This window comes from Grus americana, chromosome 3 (genome assembly GCF_028858705.1).
Source record: "Grus americana isolate bGruAme1 chromosome 3, bGruAme1.mat, whole genome shotgun sequence".
In the NCBI taxonomy this organism is placed as follows: domain Eukaryota; kingdom Metazoa; phylum Chordata; class Aves; order Gruiformes; family Gruidae; genus Grus; species Grus americana.
The window spans coordinates 64,588,210-64,608,280 of NC_072854.1; the positions used below are offsets into that span (position 1 = coordinate 64,588,210).

Consider the following 20,071-nt stretch of genomic DNA (forward strand, 5'->3'; position numbering starts at 1 on the left):
AAAATTACTACATCACTTCAGATGCAGGAAATCCGTGGAACTAACCAGTGTGTGTGGACAGGCATACGAGCCCTAATGTATTAAGTCACTTAAGGAACCATCTATGTAAACAGCTCTGATGACTCCATCAGAACCAGCTGCAAGCTTAAGGTTATGCAGGTGCTTTTCTAGGTTTTTGCACTTAGCACTGAAGAACTTTGCAGCTAAAACTTAGGTCTAGACATGATTTTGCGGCTGCACCAGAGTAACAATTGTTTCTTGAAAACAAAATTTCTAGCAAAAGCGGTATTTTGACAGTGAGGGAAAAGATAAAGGAAGATTCACATGACTTGGTCTCTCTTTCCCCATTATTAACTATATAGCAGTCTTTAAATTCTCAGTTTTGAATTTCTGATATGTCTCAGATGTAATTCTTTGATTGTTCAGTTCACTGTCCTTTTAGGAAGACGGTTTGATTCCTGCTTTCCGACAGAGCGTACAAATGGGCCAATTCTGTTCTCCTTTATCACAAACTTGATTGTTTCATTCTTTTCTTAAACCTGCTCATCTTCAGAGCACACAGAAATTGACTGAATATAGAAACGTGCAAGGAAGTGTTCCCAAGAAATTGAATTTTAGGAAGTAATAACTGTTGCACAACTGAGATGTGTCAAAAGGAAAGGTGAATGTTTTTACCATGACCATGTTGTGTATCTAACAAAATGTGATTTAATTATGACCTAGATTCTGCTAATCTTTCACACATTGAATTGCCCTTTATTCTGGGCACAATCCTGCCTGCTGTAACTCTTGTTCCTTACCTCGTACAGACCAATGTCTTACTCCAGAAGCAAACAGAGCTGCTGAAATCAATGGAACATCCCATGGAGATACTATTGATTCTGAGCACATGTCAAAAAAGGGTTTGCACTTCAAGGATGAAATGTCAGCCTCAGGAAAATCAATAAATGTTTTGCAAGTGATGTCAATGGGGTCAAAACTTCACTCATAGCATTAGTTCGTACAGCAAAATATGCACAACTTTAATACAGTTACAAACTAGATTACATTTGAATTACTGATTAAGCAGGCTGTATTTTAAGACCAAATGGCAGGTGCCTGAGAAATGTATAGTGAAATATGGACCTATTTGCAGAGAAAATTGAAAAGACCGAGATGTCCAAATGTTGTATAAGGTCTGGCAGAAACAGCAGAAATTACACTGAACATATTAACTTACCAGTAGAAAGTTTTCATTATTTCTTTTGCTTCAGTTTGCACCTGTAAGGCTGCTTGACATTCCACGTGTTTTCAGCACAATTTTTCCTTTGCTTTTCAGTAGTATAGCTGAGTTGTTAGATAAAATGTGTTTGTTGGAGGATGGCTCCCTAATTCTTAATTTCACAGAAACAGCAGCAATGCCTTCAGCAGTCAAGTCTTTCCTTCTGTTGTTGTAGCAGACCTAATGTTCTTGAAAGCCAGATCTTGTAGACATCTGTTCATCCCTGATCTCTCTTTAGCATTGCCACTGGGCACGACGAAACTTTAAGTCTTTTATTGTGCTGCTCTTAGTGGTTAAGTGCCCTTTTCTCTTATAGGCAAGACCTGGAGCAAAACCCCTGCCAAATGGAGATGCAGAACTAAAGGGATGACTTCTCGTCCTCTAATTTCTCCTTTGCTTGAAAATCCAAACTTTCTGATTCTGGTGTAGCTCATATTAATCTAACAATTCAGTTAGTTAATAATCTACGTGGCCTGGCTGTAGACTAATTTAACAATTGAGCTGGTAACCTAGCCAGCTGATAACCTAGTTAATAATCTGGTTGAGGCACATCCTTGGCTTCTGGATTCAGCTTCCTTTTCTGTCAGATCCGATTGCATTTTGCATGCTGCTTTAGCCGTGCTCCCCTGTCGCAGCAGTCACAGGAAACAGCGCTGGGATCTGTACAACAGCTTTATACTTTTTCTCACTGTTTTCTCTGCTGCAAGGTTTAGGATGTGTTTTTCTAGAGATCTGTGGTGAACTGGCCTGCCACGACTGGAAGCAAACGACCCTAAAGGCAGGCACTTGAGCTCTCGCCCCTGTGATGCTTCTGCTTGTTGGGTACCCACCCGACCCCCTCCTTTTGTTAGAGAAAGCCTTTCCCTGTGGGGGCCTGGGGCAGGGAGCTGGGCTAGGGTCCCTGCTGCCATGCTGGGGTCAGCAAAGGTGCTCCATTCCTCCTCTCTCCCAGGAAGGGGAAAGCGGCAGTGGGGAATGGGCACTGGGGCTGCATCCCGCAGAGCCGCAGCCGCCGGCCCTGACACTGCTCTGTCGCCCTTAGGGAGGAGGAGGAAGAGGAAGAGAAGGAGAAAGAGGAGGAGGAGGTGGTGAAGCTGCTGAGAGCAGCAAGGGAGAGGGGGGAGGAGGGGGGATGATCTGTCACTGGAGATTTTCTTTGCCTTTTAATTACACTCTGCTCTCTTGTCAAGGTTGGAGTCACTCTCGACCTTGTTGTGTGCACCTTTCCCCACCTCCAGATGTTGGGTGAGTGTCCAGCCAATGTTAAAGAAACCGTAAATACGATCTGTGGTTGCTGAAGTTCCCTTTTGCTCCCTCAAGGGATTGCCACGTCTGTTGGAGCAAAAACATTGAGCAGGACCGCGTTGCCTTCCTGTTTGGTGAACAGGAGTGCGTTGCCCTCCATGCCAAAACGAGCTGTAGCACGCTATAGCAGAGTCGTGCATATAGTTACTAGACTCCACATAGAGCATAAGCAAGCAGAGCAAGTCCGGTATTCTCATGTGCTTGTGAACAAGACCTTGGGAGACAGCCAGAACAGGACTGAAGAAAAATATGAGCTGTTTTGATGCTAGATTTGTAAGTTACTCTCCCCTCTCAAAGTCCAGTCAGGTGCTCCAAGGCGGTGCCTCAGAAGAGGAGGGTTAGGGGGCTTCCACACTTCCCCTCTCTTAGTAGAGAACAAAAGCTAAGACTCACTTTTGAAATAATACATAGATACCATCATTTATTAGGTATAATAAGCATAATGAAAAGACTTATGATAATTTTTTTCCGAACATGATGTAAAGAATTGTAAGTTATTTTATGCAAACTGCTTTCTCAACTCTATTTCATTTTAATTTCTGTCCAATTAGGAAATATCTTCTTAAGGTATTTGCAAATTCTTGTCTAACTATTCTCTGTTGCATATAGTCTCCCCATTGGTCTGATACACCTCGCATGTTTATTGATCAAAGTTAAAAGTCAAACCATAAAAGTGAATGGAGTTAATTACTTTAAAAATTTAAAAAAAAAAAAAAAAAGTTAAGTCCTGTGCCTTAATTAATTTTAGCTTTGCAGTAAAGAACATTTGGCAGGGCACTTTACATAAAGTACGGATAGTTACAAAATTGCAGATGTGTTACAAGCTGATAATCCTCTGTAGCTAAGGATTTCAATGAGACTTCTTTTTCCACATAGCAGAAGTATCATTTTTTTCGCTTAAGAGAAGAAAAGGAACATTACAAAGTTAGGATTAACAAGGCAAAATCCAGCAGAGTCTGGAGTATACTTCACTGCTTACAGTATATCCAGGTTTGCAGCACTGTGGAGTATAAAATACTGAAAGGTGTACTGAAAGGGCTATTTATGCATTTTTCACTTACATGTGACAGTATACGCTTTCCACTTTTAAAATACTTATGAACAGCAAACCAATGAAAAAGGGGCCTTTTAACAAATGTTCGATACCTACATTCACGCTGCTCCGGGTCCATTCCTGATGTGTAGGGGAATCACACCTCTGCTTAAGTCCTTCCTGACCCTTTTACGCTGGATAAAAGAGATGGACCAGTATAACAGAGCTTTTTAAAGCCACGGATTTTGATGCAGTGGATAAAAGAGGCAGATGCCCATGAAGAAAGCCACACCAGGAGCCTCTTCAAACCAGGTCTGTAGGTTGCAGGGGTGGCTTGAACTGCCCTCTGCCTCTGCCTGCTCTGTGCTGGCCCAGCAATGCCATGCCGTGATTTTTTAGGGTTTACTGATGGTCCTTGCTTATTCTTACAAATATTCAGAAGTAAATGCTTACTTACATTCCACGTGGATGGGTAAAAGTCAAGATGCTGGCTTTTGTAGGGGGCTTTCTCTTGTCCTTTTCTTACCCTGTCCCTGTGGCTTAAATGAATGAATGAAAAATGGAAGCAAAGCTATGAAGTGCTGGCTGACTAATTTACTACTTTGGCGGTCAGTGGATAAAGGTATTTGCTTCTTGAAAAAAATGTGCAAAATCTTCAGGTTAAAAATTATACATACAAAATGGGATTTTTGTGAGCTGCTTTCCTTCAGGAAGATGATATACGTTGTTTTGCTTACTGGCAGTTTGAAAAGCTTTTCTGAATTTAATTAGAACTATGAACGCATTTAAGATACAATGGAATCCACATACACCCCACTTATGGGAACGAATGAGGAAACACAAGATTTTTTAATGTTGAGACTTCATCTAACCAACCCACATCAGATATGAAGGTCCAAAATAGAGTAGATAACTTTATTGCAGAATGCCAGTACCATTTTTCTACATGCATTTGAAAAGTTTCCAGCCTTTTCTATTAAGATTCGATGCCGATATTCTGGAAAACGTAGCTGGTCTGTCAGATACATCTGGAATACAAACGCATTTTTCCTGGTGTTTATGGGGAAGAGTAAAAATATGTGGGCTTCACATTACCCAAGATCTGATCTTCGTAGTTAGGAAGGCAGCAGAAGAAGAATCCCAAGCATATTTCCATAATGGCGGTGGTCCAGCCAAAGCCGTAGGCCCAGCTGAACATATTGATTCCTGTCAATTCGATTTCAGTCGAGAACTTTACAGGATAAATGACCAGGCCCATGATGGAGAACACAGCTGAAGAAACAGGGGAACACAAAAAAATGTTTAAGCTAACACCCATCACGTTGCCTGCCTCCACAATACCTGTAACTAAACCCGCCCATGTTTAGGAGCATTTGAAAATCAATCCACTGCCATGACAGACTTCATGTTATTTTTCATCGAGAATTCAAGCGCACACAAGCAAAGAGCTGGGTATAGAACCAGCTGATGGAAATGCCAGTTCTACTGTGGCTATACCTGCACAAGCTAAACTTGACTTCATATACTGCCTTACCAGCGACGAAAAGCAAGCCTCCAATCCCTCGTATGAAGTTGAACCGAAGTGTGTCAATGGCAAATGCTATGATGGCCAGAGCAAAACAGATGACTAGAAGTATAAAGCCGACCAGGTATGTGGCAGCAGCAGCTCTTCCCCAAGCTGAAATCAGAAGGAAGATACATTAGAAAGGAACAAAAACAAAAAAATAATCCCTTGCAGTATTTTTTTCTGGTTTATAATGAAAAGCTAATTTCAAACAAATGCAAAAAGAAGGTCAGCTCCCAAGAAGGAAAGCAGGGGAGCTTTTTCTCCTCTCGTAGGTGAACATTTTAGTTCCACAAGAAATCATTCACAAAATGCAGAATGTCTAAAAATGCCAGATTTGACCTCTCATAAAAAATGCAATCAGGCTTTAGATTTAACAATTAAGAATTGAGATTCAAATGACTGTAAAGATGGAATGTAAAGAATGGACACTCTCCTCCAAAAATAAATATCATTGCCCCAGCAGATGCCATAAAACCAGCAGCATTTTGCATAGACAAGGAGAATTAGACTATCCCTGAAACTAATTAAATTCTTCCTTTTAAAAAAAAAAAAATGTTTATACAAGCACTACCACTCTGGCATGCAAATGTAAAGTTATGGCAATAGTCCATAAATGCCAAAATTCAGGGGTTCCTGCCTTTTCAGCCTTTGTTTAGCTCTGTGCCCTAAAAGGAGCTAAAGATTTGGAATCTGTTTTGTAGGGAAATTTGACCTCTGCTTTTGATCCAAAGTCAGAACCATTTCATTTTGAAAAGCTTGTTCAGGATATTAATACTTTCATTTTCAAATTATATAGCTTTATGTTATAACATGTCAGATCTAAGCATATTGTGTTGGCATAACAACTGAAAAAAAGGTATTATTTATTCAGTATTTTATGTCTTGAGGGGCAACTACTGCTCAAAGAGATCAAAGTGTCTCCTCTTCTGAATGTAAAAAGCCCACTCTGCCACTTTTTAAATTGTGTATGTAGATGGAGTAGGCAGTTGAAGTCTGCTGGGCATCTACAGACTTCACCCCCTCGCCTACACTACGTGTCTGTAAGGTGTCGGCTTCTAACCAAATATACGCAGCAGCAGTGCCGAGAAATCATCACAGCCCAAACAACCCTGACGATAATTATAACTGAACTTAAATGTAGTGCGTGCTGATCAGTAAAAGTTCTCAATGGAACTGAGTAAGTTAAGATTTTTGATATCCAGTGACCTGACAATTTGTTTTCTTGGAGCACGTAAGTAATAAAATGTGAAGTGTCCTGCCTTCCCCCTGGCCGGCGTCGGGAAGGCGAGAAAGCCACCGGCCTGTCCCTGGCCAGTGACACCTTGGTGCTCAACCTCTCTTCCCCCAGGCCCCACACCACCTCTGCTATTAGACTAGAAAAATGGATCAGGATTTTCCAACTCCACTTTTCTTCCCATCAGCCCATCAAAATAAATTTCCCTTTTTGTTTGCTTTTCACCATCCCCCTCCGCTTTATGATCCCTGCTCCATTTTAGCTATTGCACTCCATTTTCAGTTTTACGTCATGTCCTTTTTCTTCCTTATGCCAAAAAGTTTCCATCTGCCTATACAGCTTTTCAACTGTATTATTTTTCCTGTAAGCAGGCAGCTGCCTGAGAAGACTCAAAGGGACAGCAAAGAGTTTACAGGAGGCTTGGAGGCAGAGCAGGTACCTCAGGCAGAATATCAAAGTAAACAGCCAGGAAGAGGAATTTCTCATACTGCCACACCTCAATTTACCTTGTTGAGGATGCTCCTGCTCCCAGCCTCTCTGCCACCCCTCTAAAGCAGCAAAAAAAGAGGGGCACCTGGCCATAAGAGAAGTTGCTCAGCAGCGGTGACCTCACTGCTCTTGGACATGAGTGTTCTAACTTCTGGCAGAAGGGTGAAATGACAAGCACATCTAGAGGTGATGGTTTTTGCTAGGTGCACAACTGGTTGTGGTTAGGTGTGAAACTCCTGGGCAAAGGGGTGTCTTTTCCCAGAGCAGACTGAGACCACAGCTGTCCAGCCCAGGGAGTGCTGAGGCACCACAGGACCTGGGGGTTTCATCTCACCCACTGCCACCGCCGCTGCTGCGGGCAGCAGACGGTCTGCCGAAGCTCAGCCTTACTTCCTGAGAGGAGCTGATGGCAGAGCACCGTCCTCCGAGGTGGGAGCATCGCCTGGCCTGGGGGCTTCAGGAAGCAGTGCCTGGTGGCCACAGACATGCTTGGTGGCACCTTGCCCATGCCACCATCTCCCTCCTTTGCCAGGCTCGCCCAGGTGTTTTTCCTGAAGTAGCGTTACAAATGCTGTGACTGTATGAGAGCAGATTGGGTGCACACCCAGCCCGGCGGGCATTGGCTGTATGGCAAGAAGAGACACGCTTGTTGCAGGATGCTTACAACTTGAGGAGGCATTGCTTAATCACCTAACAGCCAATTTTGTGACTCTCACTTCTACAAAACAGAAAAAAAAACCCCTCAATGTTGTAAGAAAACCAACACGCAGCTCCAGGTAAGGTGATAATTGCACAGAAGAGTCACCATGGGGGCTTTTTGAGGAACGGTACCCTGACTTCAACTGTCCTTGACAAAAAGTTATCGGTAGTCTAAGACCACAGTGTGCAAGCACCTTACCTTTCTAGGGTAAAAGGTAGCAAAAGCTATGCGTAGGAATAATTGCAACTGTTTCTATATCTGAGGTACTTATTTTTCCTTGTGCCAGCCAGGAGCACTAGAGTAGCTTAGCGTCTTTACCAATATAACTAATACAAATCCTTTAAAATGCCAGAATTAGAAGAATTAAAGTGGTCAGAAAACACTGACAAATGAGTGCCTAATTTGGTCCTAAATCTTTCCTTATCAACCAGTATTGCTTTGTGGGTTGGTTTTTTGGGTTTGGGTTTTGTTTTTTTTTTTTTGCTTTAACATAAACGAAGAGCATAAATAAATTGTTCTAACTGCAAAACTTTTTCCTGAAAACGTGAATCCAGGCCAAAGAATGATCACAGGTGCAATACTAACTCAGAGGACACTTCTCTTGAGAGAGATGGCAGGTGAAGGCTGAAAGGATCTAGCCCACCTGTCAAAAAATCAAAAACAGAAACAGAGGGAGCAGCAGGTTACAGGACATCAGGCTGAGTCTGTGAAAATATTCAGCAATTTGTGAGACCTGTTTTCTCAGCCTCCCAAAATGGCAGTGATGTTTTGGCTGTTTAAAGGTCAAAATGTGCTTATTAGGGAAAACAAAAACAAAAAACAACCAAAACAAACAACGAACAACAACAAACCAACAACAACAAAACCCAACCAAAAAACCCCAACATGTGTGTTTATGTGAGACTGTCCTTAAATACCAGCAGGATCCTGTAACACTTGCATGTGGGTCCTATTTCTCCCCTTTTCAGCTCCTCTATCAGCTGAAAGAACATCAATGAACACTATGAAAGAGTTTGTAGGAAGCTGCACAGCATCTACCCTTGAAAACTCCTTCTAACTGGCAATTTTCTAAGCAATTTTGTCTTAAAACAAGACCTTCCTATCCCAAACAGGCAAAAGGAACCCACGTTTTGACGCCTATCTCAGCAGAACAAGGACAGTCGCTCTAGTTACAGTGTTTTGTACATCGATTTGTGAGAGTCCAGACTACCCACAGTGAATGCAGTAATATGTGACTACTGGGAAATGAAAGTGAGTGCCTGCCTTCTAAAACTCCCTGCTGCGCGAGGAGACTCCTGAGCTAATTTAGAGACCAGAAAGAGTCCACCCGTGCCAGTGCAGAGCTCACTTGCTTGTGAGCAAGATAATTAGCTGACACAGTATACAATAGCAACGCAGCTTTATTACTCTGCTGTTAAAGCTAACACAGTTTAGAGGTAGCACGACTACCTCTTGCATTGCACCATCTAAACAGGTTCTGAATATCCTATTGCTAACTGCAGCCATAGGGAAGCTGATGAACTTCGTTAGAGAGCCGGTACCGAGAATGTCTCCGGTATCCCGCCTTCCTGATTTTACTCCCTCATGCGTTTTCCAGTTTGCAAAAGCGTAAACACTGTTTGCGCTTCACGGATAAGGCAATAAACTCCCTTGCTCAGCTGTAAGTTGAGCCAAGATCTAGTCTTTCCTTAGCCTGCCGTGTTTCGTGCTCCAAACAGTGCCTTCAAAAAAGAGCTCTTGTGCCTTGAAAATAGCATGGGAAGTCTACTTCCCCTGTAAAAAATACAGATTTCTGTGTTTCTGGTGTATGTGGTTCGAAGCACGGGAAAACATTCACAATTATGTTCTCATGCCTTTCTTGATCTGGTACCCTCAAACCACACGAGCTACTGAGTCTCTCTCTTTGGGTGACATTTTCTGAAAGCAACCCCAGAGACTTCAGAAGTACTTCTTTTGGTCTAATCAATAAGAACAGCCTTCCCCAAATTTCCCTCCTGGCTTGAAGCCAAATACACAACTAGCACTGGAAAGAAAACCAAATGTTTATTGCCAGCTCGCAGACACCAACAATTATCTACAGGTTCTTGCTGACTGATCAGCCACTGCAGTGAATTGTGCAGCTATTTTAGGAAGGATAGTTTTAATTCAAAAGAAACAGGGAGGGAGGGGAAAGGAAATATAACAGACTAATATTTTGCTCTGTTATCCTTCATACCACCAAGGGAAAGAAACACAAACCCTGCAGTTCTAGCTCTGGTCTTGCAAAGCAATTCTTACAAGAACTAAACTCTACCGTGGTGGTGATTCATCCCTGCGTTGTACGTAATGAGAATGTTTCTAGGCTGAGTTTGCAGAGCTCGACCTGTTTTACATCTCTCTGATTAAAGGGAAAGAACATTATTTTGGAAACAAAGCTGAACTCACTTAGGTTTCTCAACCTGACGTTCTTCATCAGGGTGTGGTGAACTCTGCAGAGCACATGCTTCACTTTGAAAAGGAACTGCTTTGGTCAAGTTTCATCCATTTCATTTCAGTTTGTTCTCCTCAAAAACGTTTCCACGTGAAAGTGAGCATGTCTGCAGAAAAACATGTGTTCTCCTTAGCTTGAATCTTGAGATAGCCCATCGAACTCATTAATCCACAGCTCAATTTATCAGCTGAAGTTTTGTGAGCTGTTGGTGTAGATAGATGCAAGCCACTGTCATCCAGGACTTTGCATCACCTGTGTTACCTGTGAAATGCTGGACAGTGCAAAATCCTGTCTTCTGGAAATCATGGCTTGTAACATGCCAACTATGGGAAATTTACATGCTTTTTTTTGAAAACAAGTGACAATTGAAATCTCTGCAAGTGTTTGCTGATCACATGAGCTGACATTGAAATACCAGTGTGCACGTTTGTACACAGCCAAGATAAATCAGAAACTATTAAAAGCAGCTTCTTATGAATAAACTGTATGTGCAGACTGAAAGCGCAAATGCAGAAAATCACGTGTTAGTCATGGATAATTTATGAACAGAATAAAATGAGGAAAAAAATCAAAGGCATGATTGGGTGTGTATTATTCTGTAAGCTTCTATATTGCATCTGGATCATTCTTAAAACAACTGCATTCTCTGAACATCTTTCTCTTGGGAAGTCAATACTAGATGTTTGGGGGTTTTTGGTTGGGGTTTGTGTGTGTGTGTGTGAAAGTTTATATAATTTGGAGTGGAATACAGAACTTTTGGTCCTTCTGTTTGGCATCCTTTTTGGTAACTCCATTCCTTTCCCCCTAGCATTACTTCTTTAGAATTCATTGGCAGTAAATATGGATTTCTCATTTAACAACAGAATATTATCTCATAACATGCAAGCCATTTTTATGTGAGCAGGAACCGGCTTTTAGCTTGCCACTACTTAAGAGAGAACCGTGGAAGCAGAGAATGACCTATCTAGGTTCACAGTAAGATAATGTCATTGCAAAAGTTTCTCGGTGATTAGTAGTGGGTCCCACATAAATGAGAAAGAATTAAGACTTACCATTACCCCATAATTTTAGATTTTAGATGGCAACAGTAAGGGAAAGAACCTTATGCATAGGCCATCTGCCAGTAAAACAGAGTATATATTAGCAGAAAGCAGTCTGCTCTTGACCATAGCTTAGTGCTAAGATGATAGCTTAGCTTGACTTGGTGGACTTGAACTCCTTTGAAGCAAAAATCTATTAGTTCCCCACCACTGACTTCACTTACAAACATGTAAAGCCTGCATCCAAGGCTTTACATACTTCTGCAAACCTCTTCTCTTAACTGAGGTAAGTAATTCAAGTTAGAAGCTATTCCAACTGGAATTTGAGGGGAGGAGCAGTTACATCTTGAGGGAGTGGTTCAAATTCATCTCATCATACGCCCGGGCATGTACAAGCTTGACTTAGAAGCTGGCTTCTGCAAATCTTGTGTTAATGAGGGCTGCTCCCTGATGCTTACTTAGCACTAGGGAGGCAGAAGTGGCAGAGGGCGTAGAGCCATCATCAAAGGGAGCACCAAGGGAGTAAGTTAGCTATTAAAATAATGTGCACACAGTGCCTCAGAATTAAAGGTTTGCTCATGAGAGAGTCAGGGAGTACCCCTATCTCACACTATCTTCAGAAACAGTTGCGTACATTGAGAACATCTTGGGATTAAAGCTCAGTTATATACACTTTAATGCTGTAACATTTTTTCCCTCCTATTTTTTCCTATTTATTTTAAATTAAAGCAGCATTACTTGCACTTGGATGTGTATATGGGAGTTAGGAGGGTCAGGTAAATAAAACAGGTAAGGTATTGATTAATCAGTACATATACATAAGCTCAGTCAATCAGAATAGCAAGATGTACCTGCTCCCTAACTACCCCTGAATTAAAGGTGGGTTAAAATATTTAATGTGACTTAAACTTCCATGATAACACAGGCTGTGAACTAGGACTTTTAATTGAAACAGCAGAGTGGAACCTTTCCAAAAAGCTCTTTTGAAATTTTATTTTCCCAGAGTCATCCAAGGCTGAAGAACACTGAATTTACATCTCATTTCCATATGCACCAAGTATTGTTCTCACTCTTGATCCGCAGTTTTCATGCTGTGAGCAAACTTTGTTCTGAAACCTTGCTGAAAGTCGCCTTTTGCACTAGGGAGTTTCCTTCTGTTAGGGAGCAGCTGTGAATCTGAATCTAATTTTCTGTTAGAAGCAAAATTTTACCATTTGCAAAAAAAAAAACCAACCACACAACATATAAGCAGAAATGGTACTTTGTGTTCACAAAATACATCATAAGCTCTATTTACTCTCCTTGTGAATGAAACAGCTTTTACAATGCATCTTTAAAGTTCTTATCACTTGCTGCTTGTTGCTGATGCAGTTGTTAATGAACTGCACAGAAGCTTCCTACATTTGGGGCCCGTTTTGGGCACAGTGTGCTTATTCAACATACTAAGTGACATTAGAGGTATTCAATTGCAGATTAGTACTTGAGCAGGACTGTGTGTGATCTGAAGTGTTATTTAGTACCAGTAGAAGGAAGTCAGAAACCTCTGGGACATAGGCTGACACCATCACTACACAACCAACTTGAGTTCCTGGGAATTTTTGACCTATGAGAGGTCTTGTAGTGGTGCTTGACAAAGAAGAAACACGCATTACAATACTCACTGACTCAACGTGTTCAAAGTTGCTTGGAACAATACAAGCTGTCAGTGAGAAGTGATATGGAAATTTAAAAGAAAAACCAGTGTTTTGAGAGTTTTGTTTCTTTTCCTGCATAACTGGTTTCCTGCTTAAGTAACCTGACTGTTTAACCCTACGGTGGAATTCAAAATCTGTCCTGCAGTCCTTATCACCATTCAGACTATGGAGAGGTTATTACAGCCCTGCTGTATCAGATTACCTCAGTAAGCTAGAGGAAGAGATGAGGTGAAGAGAAATGAGAGCTTAGCCACAAGTTTCTATATATTTTCAGCCGAGATGCCTGCCGTGTCTGTGAGTCAATGGTACCCTCTCAAGGACTTAAGATCCTGACGATGCAAAGTATTGAGGATCTTCGCAAAGTTCTCAACACCAGCAGATCGTATCTCCCAATGGGGAGATGAGAACCCTCCACACAATTGCTGGTTTTCCACCCAATTTAACTGTAACTATTAAAGGGATGTTGGATAATAAACAGTGGGATGCCGTCTGCAATTGCTCTCTGTAGAGTTAATTGCTGAAGAGCTTAACTATTATTTAGAAAAGAGTCTGATTAAATGAATCTGCCACTAAATGTATAAAAGGACAAACCCTAAAATTACAAGGGAAAGCATGCTAGCAATTGCAGATGAAGAATGAAAATTGCCATGGTAATTAAATGCTCTGCTCCTGATTCCCTTCTCTTACACCTCTTTAGTAACAGTGGAATGTCGACTACAAGCTGGGGAAAAATCAAATTTGTTTTTTCTTTCTTGTATCAGAGTTCCCTAAATATACTGTGATTGTGATATTTTCATTACTATGTACGTTTAATTTAGCCTGTATTTTCTAGCATTCTAAGTTTTGAATAATGAATGAATATTCTATGTTATTAAGCAACTAATCTTGTAATCTCATTTCTCACTGGTTACTCCCAGGAAATGTTGCACTTTTAGGAGAGTGATGACTTAGGAAATTATGTGCTTCTCTATACACTGTCATTAAAACTACCAGCAATCACCGAATATAAATATAACTGTTTCATGCTATGATGCAGCAGGAACAGCAACAAGCTGTTGTTTTTAGTTCACCCTGTGTCAAAGGAGTCAAGGTTTGCCCTGCAATCCAGGCAACGCACAGAGCATAGAGCTGGGCTCCACCCTGGGCTCTCCCCCAGGCTTCCTTGGCCTGGTCAGAAACCTCCCCAGCATTTATATCCCAGCCGCAAGGGCACTTTTCCAAATCTACTTGAATTTTACCAAATTCTGCAAACTTATAGGTGCAGAACCTTGACTTCAGGGAAAGCCTGCAACAAAGACCCTGTGACTTGAGCTAGTCCCTGCTTCAACAGCACCGTTACTTGTTTGCTTCATTTCTGTTCCTACATGCAGACACCCTGGGATGCCAAAGAGCCACCGGAACAGCCTGCTTCTCCTCCCAGGCCCTGCTGAGAGGGGCTGTCTCCATTTCTCTCTGGAAATATCTCCATGTCACTCTGCTTAAGGGCGCTTGCTTTGGCTTGAGGCAAGTGAGGGTTTCCCCACGCCTGGGATTAGGTGCTGGCTGTCAGATGTGATGGGAACGTGGGGGAAGGCAAAACAGTTTTACGTAGGCAGCGTGGCACTGGGGAGAGCTGGTGTCTGGTCTGTCCTGCGCCCCGGGTGTGATGAGTCACTGGTCTGCTGGAGAAGTTAGTTTTCCAGAGGAAGAGCTGTAGGGCCAGCAGGGCAAGGCCCGTGGTAGATGTAGTACCAAGAGAGGTCCTTTGCTGCTCAGAGACTGATCCTGACCACATAATTGTACCTTGCTGTTGTATCATTAGCTGGGGATTTTTAGTGAGTAATTTCCATTTTGCTATTCCTCCAGAATAATAAATGATGCTTCATCATAGCAAAAGATTCCCCGGACCCAAGAGCCTGATAGAGGCAAAACAGGGAAGAAAATCTTCTCATCAATGGAGTTCTTACGAGACTAAAGCGGAAGATTTCTTTTCTCAAGAGGATATTACCTTTTGCAGCATTCCCTTCTTTCACTTATCCTGCAGACATACTCATCTGCTGCCATACTTGAAGTAATTTCTGTTCATTATAATCCTACTCTACTAGCCATGCTATCTTGTAGTATTGCATTAATATTCATGGACCAAAATAAAACTGGAACGAGCTAGAACATAGGTACCCATTATTTGCCTGGAAGGCAAGATGCAGGAAGGTGTCCTTTCCAGATGGCAAAATCATTCATCTCTTCACTAATCTCCACAGCCACTAAACCCTCCACACATCCTAGGACAAGGCTGTAATTGAATACTGATCCGAAAATAACTGAAGATCAGGATTCCACTTGCCATGTGGAAATGCCTTTTCCTGATTTTTTCCCCAAGATCTCTGTTTGCACCATGCAAATGAGCCAACCACTTCAACCTAAATTTAGAGTTTTATGCTTGCAGTTATTCTGATGGCAGCATATGCATGTGGAAGAGCTGCAGGGCCAGGTGGAACATAAGATGAGACAAGTGTAGCCATGACTTTTTCATCCTATTGTGCATCATATTGGGACTAATAAAATAAAATCAGTTCTTTTCCCCCAACAGAACCCACACATGTTTAAACATCTTCAAAGCCTGCAGTGGAATAAATTACACACTGAAAAAGTGTCTCAGGTCTCTGAGACACACCTTGTTCAAGAGAGGTTATATATACAAAGGGGTGCTGTGCTAGCTTCATAAAGGGATTCAACCTCTGCATTTTCTTTGCAAGCTCAGCCATGTCCCAGCCAGATACTTTCCATATTGTGCTCATTATCTATCCAAAAAGTCTTTGTAAAGGTTCAAGCACGTTATAAGCTTGAGACCTTTATTTATTCCAAGTGTCAGAACATTGCAGAGCTACAGTTTGCATCTCTCAATCCCTCATCCTAAACTCCATTAGTTTCTAGTAAAGCATCCTAATGCCTGAGATATTTTTTCCTAGAAAGCTCTATTTATTTGAGCTAAATATACTTGAAAAGCAAAAGAGTTCTGATAAAGTCTAGATGAGAGTCATACAGTTAAAGCAGAAGATCTGAACTCTTGGAGAAGATAACAGCATATAAACTCTTCATATTCTCACTCTCCACAGAGCTCATAAACTTTGCAGAAAGCCTAGCATGTGTACATGCTTTCACAGAAGATAACTGTTATTCTCCTGACTTCCTGGGAAAAAAAATTGTACAGGCACCTTGTTTTCCCTGTGAGGTTTTGAATTCTGTCAGCTTAAGCAACTATTCAGAGACCCCAAACTCCACTGCAGCAACCAATGAAACATTCAAACTGACCGACCGCAACGATGTTGGGTTTTTGTCTTCTGTCTGTGTGTATACATGTTACGCCATACAGCAGAGATTCAAGGGGAATTACACACATTGCAGGTGGAGAATTTGATTTGAATTTGCACATTCTATTGAACAACTTGCAAGGATGTTACAATTACATCTAATTATGATAAGATGAAGATGTCTGTAGTGGGTTAAGATAGCTATACTGTCCAAGTCACATTGAAAATATTTGCTGGCAGCTGCTGGGGGACACATGTGTATCACGTATGTCAGTGAAACCATCCCCCTTCAGAAGGACCAAATTTCAGAACCTACCCAGCCTGTGGCAGATTAGGCAGGGAAGCTGAGAGTAAAGCGCAGAGGAAAGGAGATGGGAACTGTGGAATAGAGCAGGGAGAGAAAGAGTTTATCTCAGGAAAGGTGTAAAACACTGTTGTCCTTTCAGTTTACATCACGTCTTTTGTCTCTGTGCTCAGGAAGGTTTGTAATTACACTTTGTTTACTGAGAACTGTGTTTAGCTTGGCATGAGACAAAGTTAAACATCCCACAGAACATGATGCTGAATGCTTGTTTTCTATGACCTTTCTGGAGCAGTGTGGATAAATGTAATCCCAGAATTATTAAAAACCTATATTTCACCACCGAGGCAGGTAGAGTCAGGCTCAACACAAGACCTGGATGCTCACAAGTGAGAAGCTGTCTCATGGCCTGGTCTTTTGGGTGTAATCCAAGACCAGAATCAGGCACCTGCACCCTGTGTGAGGAAAACCAGGAGCCCCAGAAGAAAAATCCCAACCTCACACCAACTGAGCAAGGACAGAATGACAGGAAAACCGGAGGACAGGATTGGATCGGAACACATCCCACCTCTGGAGAGGAGGTGTCTGAAGGATGGAGCTGGAAAGGATCTGGACAGTGACACGAGTTTACATCCTTAATGGTCAGATCTACAGCCCTCTGACGGGTCAGGGGTAACTCACCCCGGCAATAGCCGAGATGTACATTGTAATGCAGAGCCTTGCAGAGGCAGAAGCCTGGCAGCGTAATCCGCTGTCACTTGGCCTACGCACACATTTTTTACACACAGGCTTTACATATTCTCCCATTGGCTACATGACTCCATTGTCCCAGACATACCTTCCTTTTCCATCTGGAAATTTTGTCCAGGAGGGTTTTCAGGATTTGCTTAGGTTTTCTGGGTATTTAGTGAGCTTGAAGAGGTCAAATGATAGATGCATGCCCATTGAGAGCATAACGCAGTCATGCAGCACATGAACAGCATTTCTAATGCTTTCAGAAGCACCAGCTGGTTCTCCAGTATACGCACGGGAGAATATTCTGCATGTGTGTGCTAAGTCCAACATTTCTAACGTCTTAGAAGTGCCGGACTTATTGTGGATGTGATTTATGGTAACCCCAGACATTGCAGGAGAGTCCACACAGAGGATGACCTCCCTGGTTTATCTGTAGATGCCGTCCAGTGGGAAACTGCGCATACAACTGCAGAATTTAAGCACGTAAGAGTGAGGCAGGATAAGGAAGGAAGTGAAATGCCAAACAACTGTGTAGGACCTGGAAGCAAGGCGAAACTCCTGTTGTATTATCAAGAGAAGCAAGGTGAAACTTCTAAATGTTTTCTGTCCATTCATGACCCAGATAGTGCCTAACCTGGCGATCAGGAGGAGGGCTCGCTTTTCGTGCAAACTCAGGACTGAGAAGCCCTTTGCTAAGCATCATGGTCTCTCTCCTGCTCTCCAGCGCCATGTTCCAGAGGCAGCAAACCGGCTTGATCTATGCCCAGCCACCCGGCTGATGCCGGAGCTCTGAGGGCAGGACTGGGCACGATGCTGAATGAAGCGAGACTTGTCCTGGAGCCCTGCACTCACAGAGGCCTGCTGCAATTAACTCGTTACAGCTGAATTTTGTGCTTAGAAGGTAGAGTTTGACTGTGGATTATAATCTTTCAGGAACAATTTTGAAAAGCTGTAATAAATGATCCCTGAGACTGCTTCTGCAAGTGTTTCTGCACGCCTTTTCAACAACAGCAGCTGAGACTCTGAGCCGTACAGAAAATGCTTTTCCTTTTAATTTGAATTAGCATAAATTGTAAGAATGCCTGAACTTTCCTCCTTGCTCAGGCTAACAGCCCATGACTCACAACAACTTGTTTCAGAGTGTGGCCAATAGCAGATATATAGAAAAAAAAAAAAAAAGAAAAATAAAGAAACAGGGCACGTTTAGAGTGATCCTTCTCTTGGCCTATTCTCCCAATAGTTTAAACTCAGTGGTTTATAGCTTTTTGCATCTTGCACCTGGGTCAATATGTTTAATAGCATACTTAACCAAAACTCAGTACAAACAAGAAATCCTTTCATCTTTTAAAGCTTTCTTTCATAATCACAAGGAGACTCTTTCACACGACCCACCTACCGGAGCAGTTTCAGGGCAGCATTCTGCAGCCTGACACTCCCTGGGAATATCTTCCAACCATCTTACATTTTTACCTCCCCATTTCTTGCTGGCACTCAGGCCTGACTTATCATACTGATGCCAGGCCTACCCACCAACTTGCTGTTTGGACTTTTGATCAGCAGTGGCTGTTAAGTTTTGGAAAGCAGTGATTAGTGAGAAGAGGTTACAAGCTTCTTCTACGAGAGGAAGAAAATGTTAAGTGCTTTAATATTTTCTGCACAGGTACATTAGCATGTGTGGATTTTTGTACTATGCAACCCACCATCTAAAGCAACCAGATTTCTTTTTGCACAAGAGTGAGGGAATTTTTCTTCTTCATCCCATGAGTCAAAAGCCTTGATGTACCTCAGTGACAGTCCCCATTGCCCATAACTTCATATATAAATGCCAGATATTAGGCGATACGGTTAGGAGAGCTGAGGGAAGATGAGCTCGGAGATGTGACCCACTGCTTCAGAGACTGCTCCCCACCACCCTTGCAGGCGCTTACCGTAACCCATGAGGGACTCGCAGGTCCATTCCCCACCCTGCTCAGGCCTCCTGCAGCTCTCCCATAACGATGCTCGGTGCACGTAGGGCAAGGTCTGCGACTCCAGCCAGCCCCTGCCCGCCAGCGCAATGATACCGAAGATGACGCCTATGCCCAGGAGCAGGGGTAGGATCCATCTGCACCGCGTGTAGTCGAGGCCGTACTTCACCATCTTCCAGGGCAGGGGGAGGCTGGTGGGATGCGGGTGGCCGTCTCTGCTACGGATTCAATGAGGCAGAGCAAAGGGTGTTTCTGCAAAGCTTCTGGAAAGTGAGTGCCGGTACCTGCGAGCGTGTGTGCAGATGTTTGAGAAAAGCTTTTTAATCAGGAGGGACACAGCAGGGAGGGAGGGAGGGAGGGAGCTCCACCTAGATTTGGATGAGTAAGAGCTGCCACTGAACAATAACCAGTTGAGCAGGGGAAAAGCTCCGAGGCTGAGTTTATCTGTGGGATCCTCTCTGCCCTGCTGACTAGGTAACAAATCCGGTGCTGTTCACCCTCGGCATTTAACGCTTTCCTTCCTGCCACTCCCCACCAGCAGGAGCATCTCACAGCTGTGTTTACACCTTTCTGTCTCCTAAGGGATTTGCATTATGGCAGGCGAATACAGGAGACAAGCCAGGGAACTATTTGCATTAGAGGGTGGTTGCTTCTGAAACTTGCCACCTGGAGGTTGAAAGCTGCTTTTCTTGGACCCCATTTTACAAGTAAAAATAAAAATTCCTCTAGCTGCTATAAAGCTAAGGCAATGAAGAATGTGTGACTGCCCTCCGTCCCCCTTTTGGGACATAGCTGCAGGGGAAAACAAACAACAAGGTTCACCATTAAAAATATAGTACGGTCTGGGTATAGCCTTAGTGGGAGAACGAACACGAGCTGTGATTTGACCGTGCCTTACGAATGCTCGCTGCGCGTGGCTCTGGCTGTATATGCGCTGCCCGGGGCCTGTCGGAGCCTGTCTGCAACGTGCTGTGAGAGCAACACA

General features: G+C 42.8%; 1 protein-coding gene across 1 annotated transcript; it reads right to left on the reverse strand.

Moving 5' to 3' along the window:
* Window positions 1-4,568: 4,568 nt before the first annotated feature.
* Window positions 4,569-19,361, reverse strand: LOC129204974 (p53 apoptosis effector related to PMP-22-like). Its single transcript, XM_054821838.1, has 3 exons — window positions 19,048-19,361; window positions 5,134-5,277; window positions 4,569-4,871 (listed from the first exon to the last, which is right to left on the reverse strand). Exons 1-3 carry the CDS (start codon window positions 19,256-19,258, stop codon window positions 4,657-4,659), a joined length of 570 nt encoding a protein of 189 aa, XP_054677813.1. The 5' UTR covers window positions 19,259-19,361; the 3' UTR covers window positions 4,569-4,656.
* Between the last annotated feature and the right edge of the window lie 710 nt (window positions 19,362-20,071).

Coding starts and splice junctions, on each gene's coding strand:
- LOC129204974 (XM_054821838.1), bottom strand. CDS start 19,258: ATGGTGAAGTACGGCCTCGACTACACGCGGTGCAGATGGATCCTACCC. Junction 5,278..19,047: donor CGAGTCCCTCATGGGTTACG/GTAAGCGCCTGC, acceptor TTCTGATTTCAG/CTTGGGGAAGAGCTGCTGCT. Junction 4,872..5,133: donor AGGCTTGCTTTTCGTCGCTG/GTAAGGCAGTAT, acceptor CTGTTTCTTCAG/CTGTGTTCTCCATCATGGGC.